Here is a 19,757-nt window from a genome sequence, read left to right on the forward strand (position 1 = left end):
GTACGTAAAGTCACTTTTTGGAAGCTATTTTAAGATAGGCCCAGGAAGCAGCATCACTCAGTCTAGCAAAGTAAAAAAATGCCACACATACACATATATGTTGGGGCAGAGGGCCAGACTGTGACACTGCTTTTTATCAAATTCACGCTTTCTTGAGTCAAGAAAGTGATAGAAAGTTGTTGGTTCTGAGTGGAGTTTTTTGTGGGTTTTTTTTGTTTGTTTTGTTTTTGTTGTTGTTGATTAAGCGTCTTATGATTGCTACCTCCATCATCATTCAAGAATGAAAGGATGGTCAATTTTATCTTCACATGGTTGTTGTTTTGTTTTTTTAAAGACACATCCCTTCCCTCTTCCTTAGGATGCATCATCCAATTTTCTAGTCTTTTTAAGAGAGAGCTATTGCCAGTGGTTAGAATATCTTCTTCATACAGCTACCAAGGTAATGACTCATAGTATAATATCAGAGATTAAAAGGAACTGTTCAGAGAATGCAGTAAAAGTAATATCCTTTGTGTCCCAAGATGCTTTCACTGAAACCTTAAGACTCTGACTAAAATCTGGGCAACTTTATTGAAAATTAAATTTCTCTGACTGAATATATTCATAGTGCATAAAAGCCTGTCCACTGCTGAATTAATTGTAAACTCTTGCAGATGAGGAAGCAATGGGGGAGTTGGTCAAACCAGCAGGAAGGAAACTTCCCTCTTCCTTGGCTCCTTAGAGTTTGCATAACATCCTGCTAAAAGCCAATAATCAATAAATGAATGACTATCTGCTAGGTTCTCCTGAAGGTTTAATAAATTCATAGAAGGCACTCAGCAAAAGAAAATAATAAAGAAAACTGAGCTAAAGCATGAAACTATATTTTAATGGGATATTTATTTTCATTTGCACAATCAGAACATAAATAACAACAAAATGTTAAAGCCATCACCCAGTTTGAAGGGACAGCAGCCTATCTTGCTTCATTATAATTCCATAATATTTGTCATGTTTCCTTTATTATCTCTTAATCATAACATACCTGGACTCTAATGTCTAGACTCTGCTTGCTTTATACCAGTTTTTTAAAAATTTCATCTTTTTTGAGATCTCGATCATCTTTCTCATTATTCAAATCACATCCAGGTGTGCAGATCACTTGCTACATTGCTGTTTCTAAGCCATCTTCAGGATAAATAAGAGTAGCAAAGTGAGTACTTCAGAGAGGGGAGCACCTTCATTTCATGGTAAAAAGAAAAAAAATCATCTTGAGAAACAAGGTATTGTAAAGGTAGTTCCAGATATTCACAGGAGAATTACTCCCAGTGGTTTTTGATTCTCCCAGTCAGTATCATAGAACTCCTGCCTGGTGCTCTAAGTATTGGTTATTCCTGGCAGGACTTTTTAACCTTACTTCATGTATGGAGCCAGAACACGGCATTAAAAAATTTCCTCACCAGTGGTTGTGAGATTTCCAAAATGACTCAGACAGTGCATATCTAGTAGTGTAAGTCTTCTCTTGGAAAATGTGTGCAGAAGAAGAACTCATACAGGAAGATATTCCCAAAATACATTTCTAGCATAATGTGTGTGGAGCTGATAAGGATCAAGTAGACTAGGTAAAATGACAAAGGCCAAGTATCAGTAGAGATGTTGCTGATGCCCCATCTCTGAAGACTATCAAAGCAAGGCTGGATCAGGCCCTGGGCAACCTGATCTAACTGTTCATGTCCCTGTTCACTGCAAGGGAGTTGGACTAAATGACCTGTAAAGGTCATCTTTTCCAGGAATTTGTGTCAATACAAAAATAGAAAGAAAAGGCAAGGGTGAAAATCTCTTAGTCGACAGACAACAAATGATAAACAAATAAGAGAACTGCCAGTTCCTAGTTAGCTTAAAAACAATGACATTTTTTTTGCAAGTGAGATTGTAATTGCTGTTAACCAAATGCTCACTAGTGGCGATATTACAACGATATTACAAATCTTGTTAACATTTGGGCAGTTTAAAAAGTCACTGAAATGAGTCAATGAGTTCAGGAAGGATTCACTAAGGACTTCAACGTGATATTTTTGTTAAAGAACATTGTCAGAAATAAATAATTGTGGATTTTTTTTTTCCTTAAAGGTACTGATGAGGGTTCCACAGTGCAACGATAAATTCAAAGCTTGCAGAACTACTAATAGATTAGTAACCTGCATTTGTGACACAAATTTCCCCAATACTATTTTAGATTATTTCATATTTTCTATAGTTATGGTGCACCAGAAGAAAAAATGTCTGAGGATAGAACTCTCCCAGTGCAGAATTCTGGAAGGGCAGATGTAGTACTTAGGGACGTAGTTTAGTGGGCAATATTGGTGTTAGGTGGACAGTTGGACTATGTGGTCTTAGACGTCTGGTTCTATTCTACGATTCTACTCTACAATTCTCTGAAGAGTAAGAGAAGCATAGTTTCTGTAAAGGCAAGTTTTCCACAGGAAAAAAAAAAAATCTATAAATGACTACAAAAACAAAACAAACAAACAAAAAAACCTGTCTGATCAAATCTTATGAAATAATATAGAAAAGCATTTGGCAGACACAGTTTCTACTTTGCACTATAATTTATGACTACAAACACAGTCAATGAACGTCAGTCAGTAAGCTGGACAAGTAAATGGAGACATGAGCCAGTGATTAAGCAATACAGTAATTACAACTCTCTTAAATGAAAGATGTTTGTGTTTCTTTAGACACTGCTCAAGGAAAGCAATTTTGTCACCAACTCTTGTCTTTATTAGCTATAGTTGAGCATAGCATCATATAGTACCGCACATGCTACTATAGCCCAAGAACATGCAGGCTCTGTCATCACGTAAGATAAGTTAAGAGACTGAGTCTAGAACATTAAAAAAAAAGTCACATTATTACCTTAGATTCAATAATAACGATTAAATAAAAAGACTTGATTGGAAACTTCAAAATACCTTTCACAATGTTCCAAAATAATTGATAGCCAAATGCTAATGTTTAGAGGTTATCTAAATAAATAAGTTACAATTATTATGAATTATACAAGTTCATACCTTTTGCTTTTATTTCTCATCCCCATTCTTTGCCACTGCTTCCTCACACTGGATCTGGTGATATATCTTGTATCCATAAAAAAATAAATTAGTCTAAATCATTTTACCTCAGAAAATAAATTACCTTCTCTATTGTCCTCACAAGGCATCTGGAACATGCTAGATTATTGAGAAAGGTCAGATCATTTGCAATAAGGTTCTTTTCCTGCCAAATTAGCCAGTCTGACACTTGAAACAGAAGAAGGGCTTTGTGATGTAGTACATAAAAAACCAATCTGATCTTCTTTCCTCCCAAAGAGTGACATACACAGAATAACATGGGACAGAATTGCAGACACTTGGCTTCCAAGCCCAACTGCAACACATGATAAAAAAGACTAGAAGGATAGTAACTGCGAAGTTGAGAGAGGAATTGATTCATCCAAGCTAGTTAATGCTGCAGCCGAACTACAATGCAGGGCTGCAGAAATCTAGTTCAGTACTCTTAACAGTCAGCAATCTGTCTTTTGCCTGTCACTGCTAGAAAAAAAGCATGAAATTAATCTGATTGATTTGTGTCAAAAATACTTAACAGAGTTGATGTCATACAAAAAGTGTAAAAGTTAGGTGGTTTCACAGGTCCTCACAATTAAAAGAGGCAACTGGAACATTGAATCAAAACTTGAGCAACTTGGCTCTTTCTTTTCCATAATTTGCAGAATACATCGTCTGAAGAATCTGTGGCTCTTAACTAGCTGTCTAGAACTGCAGACTGGCCACAGATTAAGCAGTACCAGCATAAAACAAATACTGTGCTGAAATAAGCAAAAGGTGAGAAATACTTCTGTTCTTGCCCTTCATTTGTCTCCTCTCTACAGAACAATCAAGGCTCAGACGAAGCCGGAAAAAAAAATTGTTTTTATGAAAAACAGGAAGCAAAAGCTCAGAAAATAGTTTTGAAAATAATTTGTAATTAGAAGTCATTTATAGTCAAGCTTGTTAGTCATTAATAGACATACTAGAAGCAGGGAAGGTAGCAACAAAACATTTACTTGAACTGCTAATTCTCCAATGACTCTTTGCCACTATGTCAAGAGTCTTTCCCATACCTAGTCCAGAAAGAACTTTTCTCTAGTGTACAGGAGAAGTCACTGAGAATAAAAGTTCAATGAGCCAGACTCCAAAAAGGGAGTGAGAACATCCTTATCACACAAGATGGTCGAAACAAAGAAGATATATTCAGCACTCTGAATTATTCCTATAATTACGGTGAACATATAATTCAGATATGAAGTGAGCCATGATTTCTATCTGCTCTTCTTAGATTATCTTCACTATAACTGTTTTTTAGAGATGGATATTAAATGTGATTATTTACTTTTTCTAAAGGCCTCAACATGCAATTATTCTGTTTTCCTTTAAAATCTAAGCAATATAAAAACACCAGTGAGGAAGAAAGCTCTGTTGACCTTGCAAATAGAACTGTTTTAAAAAGCACTTTTTTACTGAGCAAACAGAAACTGAGGAGCAATCTACAATTTGCAGTAAACTTGAGGGAAAAATATTCAGTGTCTGGAGTACTCAGGGGAATGAAATTACAATAGCATGTTTCTAGATTTCTTTGATTAGGGAAAACCACCAAAATTGCTCTCTTCATCTCTCATCCTCTTCTTCACTTTTACTAGTCACTAACTTTTATTCACTTTTTGGGACTCACTATGATGAAAGAGTCTTTCACTTGATTTGTATTCAGTCATACTTTCTCATATTTTTTGGAATATAATGCAACTTGCTGAACACCAACCAAGTGAATACATTTAGTATGTGATCTGGTCATAATTGTTTCTTCTTTCATCCTAATTCCAAAGGAGAAGCATTGTGAAACAGAAAAACTAACTGAGCATTAGGGAGTGACACAAAATAGAAAAAAAAAAATCCAAAACATTTAGCTTTAACTTTCATTAAAAAACAATAACCCTTAAGACATTATCATTTCAACAAGTTCCATAAGACATGTAGGCACATCATATTACATTTTGGAAATATGAATTTTTCTATTTCTCCTAAAAACAAACAAAATAGCAAACATTTTGGCCAAAGAGACACTACAGATTTGGAATAGAATGGCATTTTTAAAGAACACTATACTCATCATACATCACTTTTGAAAGTTTTTTTTTTTTCCAACTGACAGATAAGGAAGAAAACACACTAGACATTATAAGAAACAGTGAGCATGCAGTATGTGACACCGTTTTAGGATGCAAAAAAAAAAGTTCAGATTCCATCTCAATCTGCACCTCAACTGCCTGATAAAAATTAAATCTGAAGTAGGCAGGTCACAAATCTTAATTTCCAAAATGCAGATTGGGAGAAAGCAATACTCTTCCCACACTTGAGAGAGCAGCCAAGTCTGTTTTTTTTTTAATCTTTCTTTCCATTTCAAGAAGACACAATTCATATGCAAGATCACCCACATTATGAAACCACTTTCTCCTATATTTGATTGAGAATTTGCAGCTACAGATTTTCTGTTTACTTATTATACATTTCCTGCAAAAGAAATTACAGAATTCATTTGTAACAGCATCATAGAGTAATAAATGTTCTGGATTGGAAGGGACCTTAAAAATCACCTAAGCACCCCCCAGCCCCAACCCCTGCCATGGGCTGGGTGCTCCCTACCAGCTCAGGCTGCCCAGGCTCCATCCAACCTGGCCTTGGGCACCTCCAGGGATGGGGCACCCACAGCTCTGGGCAGCAGTGTCAGAGCCCTCTGAGTAAAGAATCTCCTCCTCACATCTAAGCTTAATCTCCCCTCTTCTAGTTTACAGGCATTCTCCCCTGTTCTATCACTATTAGATCTTATAAGAAGTCACTCCTCCTCCTACTCTTAAGCTCCCTTCAAACACTGGAAGGCTGTAACAAGGTTTCCCAAAGCCTTCTCTTTACCATGCTGAAGAAGCCCAGCTCCCTCAACTTTTTTTTCATAGGAGAGGTGCTCCAGCCCTTTAACTCATACACTGTTCTAGTACTTAGAAGTTTTTTGTTTTAACAAAAGTGATAAGAATTATGTAATATCACATGGAAGCTTATACTTTTGCATATTTTCCTTGTACAACAAAGAAAACAGTAACAAATTCTTGCTGTGCTACAAGACCGAGTTATCATATAAGCATTCCAATCAGACAATCTTCAAATATAGGGGAGATTATGCTGCTTTTTAGAAATAGTCTGTAGATCTTATTCCAGATCAGTAAACTCCCTGTAAAGCTGTATGAAGAAGGATTCATGGAAATCCTTTTTTAATGAAGGAAGCAAGTAACACTGAATATTCTCCTAATACAATATTGAAAGTAAGATAATAGGAAAACTGCTTGTCAGATCAATTCTGAAATCTTTATTCTTTATATTCAATATCAGTAGCATATATTAAAGACAAGTTGATTCAATCAGAGGACACACTAAAATCAGTATTACATAACTAAGTAGATGTATTTAACTAAAATCCCAGACAGAAGTACAGTCTGGGAGAAGAACTCTTTGAGAGTGGCTCTGCCAAAGAAAGACCTCGGGGTCCTGATGAACAAAAGGCCAGACATGGGCAAGCAGTGTGCCCTTGCAGCCTGGAAGTCCAACAGTATCCTGGGCTGCATCAACAGAGGGGTGGTAAGCAGGGTGAGGGAAGGGATTGTTCCCTCTGCTCTGCCTTCGTGAGGCTCCATCTGGAGTACTGCGTCTATGTTTGAGGCCTTCAATACAAGAAAGATGTGGAGCTTTTGGAGAGGGTCCAGAGGAGGGCCACATAGTGGTGCACCTCGCCTATGAAGACTGGCTGAAGAAACTGGGCCTTTTTATGTCTGGAAAAGAGGAGTTGTGGGGAGACCTCACTGCTGCCTTCTAGTATTTAAAGGGGGTTTATAAACATGAGGGAAATCATCTTTTTACAAGGCTAAATAGTGACAGGATAAGGGGGGATGGTTTTAAAGTAAAGGAGGGGAAATTTATATTAGACGCGGGGGGAGATTTTTACTGTGAGAATGATGAGGTGCTGGAACAGGTTGCTCAAAGAGATCATGGATGCCCTGTTCCTGGAGGCGTTCAAGGCCAGGCTGGGTGGCCCATGGGCAATCTGACCTAGTACTGGATCTACTTGCTCACAACCCTAGTTGTGGCACAGAAATTGGAATTTGATGATCTTTGAGATCCCTTCCAACCCAAGCCATTCTATGAGAATTCAATGAGTCTGTGAATTTGCTATTATCTGAGCTTAATGATTTTTTTTTCTTGCTTTGTTTTCTAAATACTCTTTCACATTGTTATTGTTTAATGTATTTAAATATAAAAATGAAAGGGCAACATAGACACATCTACATACATCACTGTTACAGAACTGTAATCAGAGCCCCACAGCTAGACAACTGAAATTCAGACAGCACCGGAAGCCAAATACTCCAAGTATGATTCAGCATATTCAAGTCATTTCAGACTTTACAAATACAACTGATCCACACACCTTTTGATGCCAAAATGACTTCTGTAGATTTATCTATTGGTGAGAAGTATGTGGACCTATGAAAATAGCTCTGGAGCACCCTGTTAAAAAGCAAATTGTTCTTCTCAGGTAACAGTGAAACACATACTTGTCATTGATGCTCGATGAATTACAGGATAAATTACCTGAAAATCTTATTTCCTCTTTCACTCAGCCCTGAGTTACTATGATTCCATTTGTGTCTCTCCATCTTGGTCAAGAGCTTAAAATACGCATTTTATTATGTATGAATACACTTGTACATTTCATTATATATGACATATATTTCAGTAACCCCAAGAGAGAGAGAAGTTACCAGTAAAATTCCCTTTAATTTGAATATTTAGAAGGAAAGTAAGCACTGGAAAGAGCACTGTAGGAGGCAGAGAAAACTGTGTTGCTATTAGGTGTCTTTTTGATTGACATATTGATTGGTGTAGGTTTCTGATTGAATTATTTGAATTATTGAATTATTTCTGATTGAAATATTTGAATGACTTACAAATAGGTCCTGAGGAATTTCAAACTGCAACAGCAGCTAAAGATTAGTTTGATGACTGTAGGTTCAAAACCTGCAAGATCTAATAGAAATTATTATCATCTCTAATTTCTGTGACTCCATAATTCTGTTGTTAAATGCAAATTTGAAAAATAGAAAATAATTACTGAAGTGATTTAAAAGAAAAGAACGATATAGGACAAATGTGTATGAGTATGCACATGAGTAAGACACTAGCTGACCTCACTTATGACATCAGACAGGCACTTGAGCAGCTGGAGAAAGAGGAAAAAGCAGATATGCCTATAATTACAGTTGCAAATAATTTGTCTCCCTCTGGAGAAAATACAGCACAGCAATTGAAGAAGAACATTTTAGTTCAGTTAAGACTTCACACTGATTTGTTTCAAGGAGTGCACTGAAGAATGTAAAGACAAAAAGAATAACGGCAGGAAAGAAAACTAGTCACAATATTCCAAGACAATGTTCCAAGACATCACAATCCATTTCACTCCTTTGCCCTTCTCTTCAGATATACTGCTATCAGCTAAAACTCTTCAGATCAATCTATAATATTTAAAATACTGTTTATGCTTTCAAACAAAAAAAATTTAAGCACTTTCAAAAAATGTCTAGCTTTGCACACTGCATAATGTGTTTTCCTCTTAAAGCCATAGCTGACCATGAAAGTAAATGGATAAGAATTATTTTTCACAGAACAGCGGTACATTTCAAATCACATTTAGAGACAGGCACCTCACTGTATCAGCTATTCCGCCTCTATAGTCATGTCCCATGTGCAGTAGTTATAAAACAGGGCTAAGCAAGGCTAGTAATAATGGAAACTAAATGCATTTAGACTACTGGGAGGATCTGAAGATCAAGACTCACAATGGCTGAGGCAGGACCACTACTTCCTTCATAAAAGAAGAATGAAAGTTATCCCACAAAAAAAAAAAAAAAAAAAAAAAGGCAAATATACTACTGATCCAAAACAGGCTGCATTTTTATTTCAGGGAGATTAAATAGCAATAAATAACTCATCCTCATGCATGCTGAATATTACTTTATTCTAAAAGCAGTTTCAGTGTAGCTGTACCTCAGTACAATATCCCAGAAGAAAAGTTGGCTTCAATCAATTCTCTGGCTCAGACAGCCTGAGCTCATTATCAGAGCAAGGCATGACCCTGTCTGAACCACACCAGGCACTGAGCACCTGTTCCTTCACTCAGGGCTTGTTGCAAACACAGATGAGTACAGGAAGTCGAAGAAAACAGCTGTATGCTTCAACTTTGTCTCTGATCTAGATTGCAGGGTATCGACACTCCATGACACACACCATGATGTGAAATGTAGATGTTGTGAATAGCAGCAATCCTAGTGCTTGGAAATGTAGTTAACACTCTATGCACCTTTAAGCCCCAGTGCAAATGGTAATCTTTGCCTCACATACCCAGTAAACATATACACAGGGTGGGAAGGAAAACTATTTCTCTCAAAACAAAAATTCAATTCAAATCAAATCAGGAATTGTTTTTCTTGTAAAAATCTCTTGCAAAGGCTCAGCCATGACAACTATTTTTTATAAATGAAAACAGCTGAAAAAAGACTTAGAAACAAAGAAATGTTGAACAGCAAGGTCATTGAGCAACTTTGTACATTAGCTCTTCAGCTATATAAACCTTAGCTTATACATTCCTTAGTGAAAGAAGAAGAAAAGACTAACATTTAGGATAGCACGCAATGAAATGAGAAGTCTAACACTTTACATGATAACAGAATTTTTCCTACAATGCATAACTAGACTGTGGAACTCACAAATCCAAAAATACACCACAGTGAGAGAAGAAACTGCACCATTACATCCACAAATATCCATCCATAATGAACAAAGCATTAAGAAATTGTATTAACTGCCATACTTTAGAATTTCAGTCAGTTTTAAATATTCAGCATCTAGTTGAGATCTATATTGTCCTACTCTTTCCCACAGGCTTCTCTTCTTTCAGAAGTGTCTGAAAACAGGATAGTGGCTATCTGAACCTCTCAACTGCTGGTGTGAACCCAAACAGTAGGCATAATATTTTTTGCAACAATGTGAAGGGCTATTCTTGCTTTTCTATTGTTTTCTAAAGTATTTGTTATATAACAGATCTGAAAGGTGATGGACAATTGAATCTGGGGGTAATTGTATACCCATGAAAAGACTGTTTTTGTTTATGTATGCAAGGTCTAACACAAGGATCGGATAACATTTCTGTAATGTTATGATACTTTCACTCACAAGAGGAGAGAAATCCTCTCATCTCCTAGGCAATTAATAAAGGCAGAGACAATACAGGTGGTAAATCATCTCCTTGCAACATATTTTAAAGAAACTAGTTCTATGAAAAGCAATGAGGCAAACGCTTCACTGGGAAGTGACACTGGGAAAAATATTTCAATTCCTGTTCTTTTATGTTGCTTCATAAGGTATCTTTTCAAGTGAAGAAAAGCCCTTTGAAACAACTGGCTACCGATGCATTAAGAAATTTAATAGTTGCAGATATCTGAGAAGAGGGGTGAGTAAGTATGGTGCCATGCCTTTAACGTGCCAAAAAACAACAAAATGCCTCAGGTCTACTCTAATGTCCAATCAGTTCCTAACTCCAAGAACTAAACAAGTTAAATACAAATTATTTCACACTGAGAAAAGAAATGGAGCAATTGCTGAAGACTGACAGACACTCTACAATATCACTCATATTAGTTCTACACAACTCTAAATAACATCCCTTTTCTGAAGCCTCCAATCTGGAGTTTTCTTGATCTCCTAAATACAAAAATACTTGACAATTAATTATACTGGCGAAGTTTCTTTGTTCAATTATTTTGTTAGTATTTTTTGTGTTCTACTACACCTATTTTTAAAATTAGAAGGAAAAAGGATTGGCACAAGTGGTAGCTTTCTACACCAAGCCTCAAAAAGCAAGTAACAGCAGATGTAATCCTATTATACCACACCAATTATGCCTACCAGCAGATCATAAGAGTCTTGGCATTGCTATTATCTCAGTATTTCTTTACACAAACCATAATTCTGGAACATTCGATTTATCATTGATTCTAATTATTTTCATCTTGTGTTTAGATTAAGAGGTGAAAGGGCTGGAAAACCTTCATTCCAGTTTGCAGCTGGCATAAATATACCAAAGATGGGGGGGGGAGGGGAAGAGAAAAAGAAAATTAAGAGGAGACGAAAGAAAAAAAAAACACAACAAAGCAGTGGAAAAATCTGATAGCTTTAAAGAAGCATTTCAAAGCACTGACTAGACCTATATACAAAGCATATGGAGAACATTGTAGATTTTCAGACACAACTGCAAGAAATGTAGATCAACATAATAAATAAAAATGTTGTGGCCAATCCTTTTCTATAGGCTGATCAAAAATGGAAATCCACAGTAAGATTTCTACTGATTTAAATGTTATTGGTGTGTTTGTAAGAGGGGATAGCATTCTGTTTGTTTTCCAGAAACAAATTTTAAAACAAAGTTTGTTTCTTTCTAATCATATAGAAGTATTAACTTCAGAAAATCTCCCATTTCTCTAAATTCTTTTTGCTACAGCTATTAACTGTATTTAATTACTAATTGCCATTTTTGACCCATAACTTCACTTTTTAAATGAATTTATTCTTCACCCATCAAGAGTATTCACCCAGGTGCAGTCCTCCGTGTATGGGGAAAGCTATCACTTGGAGAAACCCACCTGCCTCTATGGAAGTCCTTCAAATGAAAAGGAAATATATAGTTCCAATAATTGCACTAAAGCATGATTTTAATTACTGAGCTAGTAAGTCTGTACTATAGTTTATTGCTTCTTTCATTCTTAAACATAGAGAAAATAGTAACATTTCTCCTATATGGCATTTTACAAGAAAAATAGTTTGGGTTTTTTTGCTATAAAAATGGGGACAATAAAGAAATGGGGCATTCGTGCAGAGTCCATATACTTTTGGGAAACATAGGTGGGATTCTAAAGATCTGGGAACTAAATGGTCTAGCAGTGAATGGGATTGTTCCCAGCCTTTTAGCCACCTCTATGAAGAAGAGCCATATACTATACTTCTGGGTTTGACCTTCCCCTTTGCTTCAGCAGCCTTACTCACATGCTTGTGTAGTTGCCTGATATCCTACTGAATCAGCTTCAGTTGGTGATGGCAAGAAAAATTTTGCATTCATATGCAAAAATCAAAAATGAGATTCAAACTGAGTTTTCTAGCTATGCTTTAAGCCTTATAAATAAAAGCAAACTGTTCAAAATCCAGGTAGACTGACATTGTCATGACAGCAGCACAACGAGAACAAGCAGTGACAAAAAAAAATAGGACAATGTTAAGTACTTTTAAACCACAAACATTCTCCTACAGTAACTAAAATTTTGCCTGATTGGCACAGAAGATATAAAAGCAGCTGAGTAACACCCCAGTGAAGAAAACAATTGGGGTCACCACAGTTTCTGATGAAGGATCACTTCTTTCAGGTAGGGGCTTGGGTAAGGAGGTACAGAAAAGAGGTCATGCAGTTAAGTGTAAGCAAGCAAACCCCCCCAAAAAAGCCAACTTAGCTGTGCCCTTGGTGCTGTATGCAAAAGAAAAAAACCACGCAGGACAACTGCTGTGATTTACAGTGATGCAGGTTAGCACCCACACCATATAAATATGCTGTACAGGATGCTGTTTTCCTATAAACCCCTACTTGTGAACTGCTGTTGATATTCTCTGGCTTTCTCCCATGCTGTACAAGTGAATTTAGTGGAAGAGTGACTTCAAATGAAAACTTCAAGTTACACTGTAAGAACTGCAGAAGATGAAATCATAGTTCCACAAATAGCAAAGAACAGAAAAATTTCTGAATCTATCTTAGAGTCAAAATGGTAAGACAAGAGCTCATCCTTCGCTTCAAGCTCGGCAGGAGAGCTGCGGTTGGAACTGTGATAAAATAGCTTCAATGTAAGGGAAAGGAAGAACTACAGACAATCAATCATGGCTAGTTTATTAATCGCAGTTTGGATGTTTCTTACACTTTCCTCAGTAATTCTTTGAAGCTATGGCAAGGGGAACTACTAATAACTACAAGTTTGACCACATGGGATGTGCGAGCACAAAGCTATCAATGAAAGGACAAAAGAGAACAGCAAATAGCATATAATGAGAAAACAGTCACTCTCAAACTGATTATAGTAATATTATACAAAAAATCCCACTATGAATATATGTAACCTGGAATGGGCAAAAAAAATGACATGCTTGTAACAGTTTCAGAAGAAAATACCAGAATGGACACCCTCTACAACTACTTACATTTCTGCAAGAGTGAGGAAAAAAATCTTAGTCCTTTGCACTGCTCCTTTAAATAAATTTCACCAGTCAGACAGATTTTGCTACATAGAAGTTACCAATACAAATGCTTTCACCAAAGTTGCTGTAAAACTTACTTGAGAAAATGACTGCTGAGCTTCAACTGCTGAAACTTCAATCAGTACACATATAATCAATACAAATTCTGACAGAAAAGCAAGCTGACTTCACTGTTCAAGTGAACTGACCTTCTAAGCAAAAGGCAATTGCTGGCTTCCTTAACTCTTTCCTTCATTAGTTAATTGCTAGTGAGACAGGTGCTTAAGGACAGGTCAACGTACCTCTTTGCTGTAGTCTTTTAGATGTAGTAGGAGTTTTTTCAGAAGCATATGGGGAACAAGGACTTGGGCATCTCACTGAAAAGGTGGGAAACAGCTCAGATTAGTAAAAGGGTACAGTCTGGAGTTCCTAGAATGGGCTTAAAGAAGAAAGAGGCAGGGCACAGGGTTGGGTTTCTGCTTTCTGGCTTAGGGCCACGTGAAAGTCATGGGTGAAGATTTTAACGTCAAGAGCTGCGTGCCGAAATCTCTGCTGTAATTAGTGCATTGGAAACAGTACTTGAGTTCTTCAAGAGACTTAGATTCACCTAGATTGTCTCCACCACAGTTAATTCAATTTTTATTTGGATTTTGCCCATGATTTGGATTGTTTCTTTTGTTCAGATATGGGATTCTCTCAGTCCATCCTGCTGGCCTATTCTGGAGAGTATGATGCAACAAGGAGCCCTAGCTTCTAACCTGGTTGGGATCCCACTGATTTTTCTAGGAAAGTGTACCTGAATTACTCAATTGCTTAGTCTTTCCAAAGCACCCTCTATATATGCCCCAAAAGGCAGAGAAGCATATTTTACCACTCACTGTGCAGTAAACTTAAAAAGCAGTTCAATTCACTATGGCAGTACTACAGCCTCTGCTGTTCTGGTGATTCTTTATTATGGAATCTTGTGAGAATAGGACACACAGGGTTAACAGAGAAATGGTGTGGAACTAGTACTTGCTCCTTCATGCTTAGGTCCATGGAGGGGGTGAAGACTGATGCAGACGGAAGATGTAGGAAGTAATACAGGGAACTATGGGATTGACTCCCGTGGTTTTCCCATGAGAAGGACACGCAGTGCATGGAGAGGTTCTAGATATGCTGTAGCAGAGGTGGATTTTAGCAAAGCTCTTGTAGGCTGCTGGTTGGGATCATGTCAGTGGATAAGACCTCAAAAGAATATAGCAATGGCCACAATTTCAAGCATTCAAATTAAAACTGCACTGAAGACACAGCAACTAATATGCAGTGCTTCCAATGGGTAAATAAAGCATGGAAGAAGTGGAACACAGGAATATTTAATTTTTCTGTGAATCTTTTATTTTAAAATATGTAAAATGTGTGATTGCTAATATGGGGTATTGAACTGCTCCCACAGCTATAATAGCTGAAATTTCAGATGATGACAAGTAGAGCTCAGAATTGTTGAAGTATGGAGTGGATTGCACTAAAACACATTTTCTCCCTGAAGACTGCAGTCAATTGACTAGCAAAGACCTACAGGTTGAAGTCCCCTGCAGTCAATCCTTGCACAAAGCATGCAATCTCTATGCTATTGCTGACATACTAAAAAGAAAACTGATTTCTTACATGTGAAAACACAGTGTTCCATTTGCTTGTTTACCTTTTTCTACCAGTATAGAAATCACTGAATTTAAAAATCATTTGCTCAAAATAATAATAGTAGTAAGTGTGAAATAAATGCAAATAAATAAAACCAAGTCAAAGTTTTTTGTTTGTTTGTTTGTTTGTTTTTCAAACACTCAAAGAAAACAAATCACTAGTATCTTACCCATATATAAGTACATCTATATTTAGGGCTGTTTCAACAGTCTCTGCTGAATATGCAAATGGCTCTGCAGGAACCAATATAAACACTGTAAGGAAAAAGTAGTCACATTTTAGTTTTATAAGTGTTTTGTGATGCTAATTGCATCACAGTGAGATGTATTTCTTTACCTGAAAGAGATCGCTATGACAAATCTGTAGGTAAAAGAATGATTAAAAGGAAAGCATGCACAAAATGAAAAGACAGTAGCAGAGAAGCAGATCTGGAAAGAATTTTAATAAAAAAGCAGTCTTGGTCTTTTGGACGTTCAAATTAGCCAGCTAATTAACCTCTGCACAGACAGGGCAAAAAGGCTATTTAAAAAGGATGTGCAATAATGAAAATTAAAGAAAGGCGATATAAAACAAATCTCAACAGAAATGAGAGAAAAATTCATATTCCTCGTGATGCTCTCCACAGCTCCTGAAAGTGCCTGCTGCTGACAATGAATGAAATAAAAGGGGAGGAGAGAAAACAGAGAGAAAGAGGTGTTGTCTTACCAGCCGATGGAGCTTATCACTCCACTCCCTTCATGACGCTGACATCTCATAAGCCTATAAAACGTGCCTCAGATCCTAGTCCCATTCTGCTTCAGCAAAACCAAAAGCAAGAGGTGGCTGCACAGAGGAGGAATGAGACTCTTTATCCAGAGATGGCTCTTCTGATTCAGCTAGTACAGCATTTCTAACTGTTTGAACAGCACAGCCAAAGCTTTCTCTGACAGCTCTCTCCTTCCCAGTCCTTGCTGTGCTGCCTAACTTCCTTTTTGCCTTCTTTCCTCTTCTTATCTTTTTGGGGGGATTCTGAAGGGTAGGGCGGCGGGAGGTAGGAGAGATATTCCCTGAAGAAAGGAGAGCAACATCTGAGATGAATTCTGTCCCCACAGCCAACTGGAATGCAAGCATGAGCAGCAGGTGGAACATGAGCCTTGCTGGAGCAGGAGACCCCTGGGGACAGGTGCTGGGAGCCCCAGCTGGGAATGCTTCCACCCCTGTTGCAGCCAACTTCTCCAACCAGTTTGTGCAGCCCTCCTGGCGCATTGCCTTGTGGTCTCTGGCATATGGCGGTGTGGTGGCAGTGGCCATTTTTGGAAATCTCATTGTCATCTGGATCATCCTGGCTCATAAGCGCATGAGGACTGTGACCAATTACTTCCTGGTGAACCTGGCCTTCTCTGATGCCTCCATGGCTGCTTTCAATACTCTCATCAACTTCATCTATGCACTGCACAGCGAGTGGTATTTTGGAGAGGCTTACTGCCGTTTCCACAACTTCTTCCCCATCACAGCTGTCTTCGCCAGCATCTACTCCATGACAGCGATTGCTGTGGACAGGTGAGAAAAGAGAGATAAAGCACAGGGGTGAGCAATTTAGATCAGACTCGTCTGCTGAAATAAATATTCAGACATAACAGCCATTAAGTGATGAGGGGCAAAGTCCTCAGTAGTTCGTCAATTGTGCTCTTCTGTGCTTCTTCAAGGTCTCTCCGTAACACTTACTTTTCCTCTGTCTTTGATCTTTTTCCTTCAGCCTTTCATTTGTTTTACTCTCTTTCTTTCTCTTACAACAAACACTCTCTCTCACTCACTCCCAGCTGCTCTTTGTGCTCCATCTTCTAGTAATAATCCTGTGACAGCAGTCATTGCTCAGGGTTTCGCTTTCCCCACCTGCAAAAACAACACCTGTTCCTCAGCCAATGCCATCTAATTCATATCGATGAGGAGTTGTAGAGATTTCATGCAAAGGGAGAGCATTTCAAATTTCCCTCCTCTTTGTATTTCTGCAGCTGGCAGAAGCATTTTCCTCCTCCTCAGAAATCACTTCAGGCTCAGGGTTTTTCATAGCTCTTCTCAAAAAAAGAGCTGAGCTGCCTGGTTCCTCCTGATTTTAACTAATGAGACTATTTAGGTTGCCATCTGTGCATACCCGAAGCTCTGGTAAGAACATGGATTCAAAGTGCTTGGTTGTTTTTCTTTTTTTTTTTTTTCTGATTACTTGCAGAAAAGCAGCATCTGAGACTGAAAGAAAACAGGACAGGGAAAAACTTTACCTTTGTGCTCCTGACATAATTGAATAGGACAGCTGTATTCTCTGTAGAGCACAGGGAGAGATGTAGCTGTCAGATTTCCAGCAAAGGCTTTAATGGATCATTCTTCTCAGAAGGTGCTGTGATTCTCCCATAGGAAATGCTCCTTTCTTTATGACCAATTTCACATGGGCTGTACTGGCAAGCTAACTTAATACATGCTTCAGAAAACCAACACTTTCCTGGATTTTCATTCTGAAAAACAGTTTTCTTTGTATTTCAAATCTCTCTTTGTTGGTTTTTTTTTTTTTTTTTTTCCTATTAGCAACGCAGTGAAATTGCTCACAAAATTCCTTTCCATATATATTAAAATCATGTTATGCATCCTGCATGAATTGATGTGGCACAGCTGCAGCACTTTCAGTAGTTCAGACTTTGTAAGGTGCACCCAATCTTCTTAAACTTTAGAAATTACTTGATTCCAGGTGAAAACATGGAAATATGTTGTTGTACTGTTCTCAGTGCTGTAGATGATTTGCTGTTGGCTGCAGTAGTTGTGGATTTTGGGTGGCATTCCCATACAGATGCTGAGAATTTCTGTTCTGTAAAACTGGAAGTGCAAGAGGAAATTGGTGTCTTAGCAACTGCTCTACCTATTTGCTCCTCAGATAGGTAAAGACAGGAGGAGATCAGAGCTCTTTCCTCCTGCCAGTGATGCATCTTGTTCCCAACCGTTACTTCCCATAAAGGAGAGGTAGCAAAAAGCCAGTGATACTGTCTTTAACCAGGCAAGGATTTCTTGCATTGCCAATTCAGGTTAGCTAAGGATACTCACCTTACTTAAGGTTCTGAGAAAGACAAAAAGTTTTTAATTGATGCTGTTAATCCTGCAGCTGTCCGTGTCACAAGACTAGGACATTCTGAGGAAGGCTTTTTCATTTTTCTGACAAAACTATCCACAGATACGTAGTATCAGAACTATCCTGAAAGTTCCTAAATATGCTAAGAAACTGAAAATGAAGGTCAGGATGTTTTATATATGCAGTTCCTTGGGAAAAGAAAGGATGCTTTTCTGCTCCACACTGACTGTTAAAATCACAACAGTCAGATATAAATGCATTGGAATGTTTTCCTTGCTTTAACAGTGTGAAACACTTGATGCTCAGTAATGAGTTAGTTCCTGCTGCTGCTCCTTCTTTTTTTTTTTTTTTTTCTCAAAAACGCACAAGGGAATCGCAGCTCCCCTCTTCCTTCAGCCCTCTGGGGGAACAAAAGGAACAATGATGACTCTACGATCTTATTTTAGGTGAGGTCTCTTCAGTACTAAAGGAGCATCTTTAGAGCCAACAGAAAAGCAGTCTGTCACTCGTTCCTGATTCACACTGCCATTCCTTTTCTTTTATATCAAATAACATCTGATGTATTGAGCAGCTTTAACCATTTCCTGGCTACCTCTCTGCAGAGTCAAGAGGAAAGCTGATAGTTAGAAGTGAATCCTGAAGAATTTCATTGAATGCATAGTCTGCCCTAATCTATAGCATAGATTAATTGGGTGGATATTTTTTAAAATCGATTTCTATTTGCTTTCTGCAAAAGTTCAGCCAGTACTTCAGACAGGAGACTGTGCTTTAGTTTGAACCCAGTAAACCCACTGTTATATGTTCATTAAAAAAAAAAAAGCTACAAATTAGGGTTAAGCTACTGAGTTAAAGAATGGGATCGTGTTGGACAATTTTCCAACAGAAACTGTAACATCTCAAAATACTGAAGGGTCACGGTTTGCAACTCACTAAAGATTTCCTCTGTTGATTGTTTTAGACTGCGTTAACATGAAAGAGAATAAATGAGTCACTGTGACACTAAGCATCGCAGGGCAGAGATCACGGGCAGTACTGTTCTCCTTTTCACATCAGATTTTGTGCATGGGGTTTCAGTAGGCCATATTGTCTAAGATGTGCGCTCTGTGAAATGACTGGACTGACATGAACTTCTGTGGGGTAGACAGTTCCAGCTGTGGGGTGTGCTGGCTCTGGAGTTGAGGATGAAAGTATTCAAGATTACTATCCCCTTCAATGTATGACCACCTGGCCATTGAAGATAGGCCCAAATGTGTGGATTTATCTATGTTTCTGACCACTGGTGACCTTTTTCCTCTTTCTTCTGTTCAGGCTGCTTGCAGTGTACTGCAGAATTGCCACAGGCAGCTTTAAACAAGCCAGCTCAAGTGGCAGATGCAGCAGAGATTCTGTATTGCACTGCTTCGCAGGCATTCTTTTATTCCTGTAGCCTATGCCCAGAGCTGCACAGTACCATGCTTACCTCACTTCCAGTGCTCACTATAGTTTCTTTAGCTTATGAGGACAAACCCATAAAACACACCTAAGATGACCTAAATGGTTCTGGA

The 19,757-nt window shown here is 37.9% G+C and overlaps 1 protein-coding gene and 1 long non-coding RNA gene across 5 annotated transcripts in view; one reads left to right on the forward strand and one right to left on the reverse strand.

Moving 5' to 3' along the window:
• LOC116238112 (uncharacterized) overlaps positions 1 to 19,757 on the reverse strand; it is a 211,543-nt gene that overhangs the window by 115,377 nt on the left and 76,409 nt on the right. The window lies entirely within an intron of this gene.
• TACR3 (tachykinin receptor 3) overlaps positions 15,833 to 19,757 on the forward strand; it is a 31,760-nt gene continuing 27,835 nt past the window's right edge. The window contains exon 1 of the mRNA XM_031607630.2: positions 15,833 to 16,661. Within this exon, the coding sequence (XP_031463490.2) occupies positions 16,195 to 16,661 (467 nt within the window). The 5' untranslated portion in view covers positions 15,833 to 16,194. The remainder of the gene's footprint in view (positions 16,662 to 19,757) is intronic.

This window comes from Phasianus colchicus, chromosome 4, assembly GCF_987193195.1.
Source record: "Phasianus colchicus chromosome 4, bPhaCol1.hap1.1, whole genome shotgun sequence".
Taxonomy (NCBI): Eukaryota; Metazoa; Chordata; class Aves; order Galliformes; family Phasianidae; genus Phasianus; species Phasianus colchicus.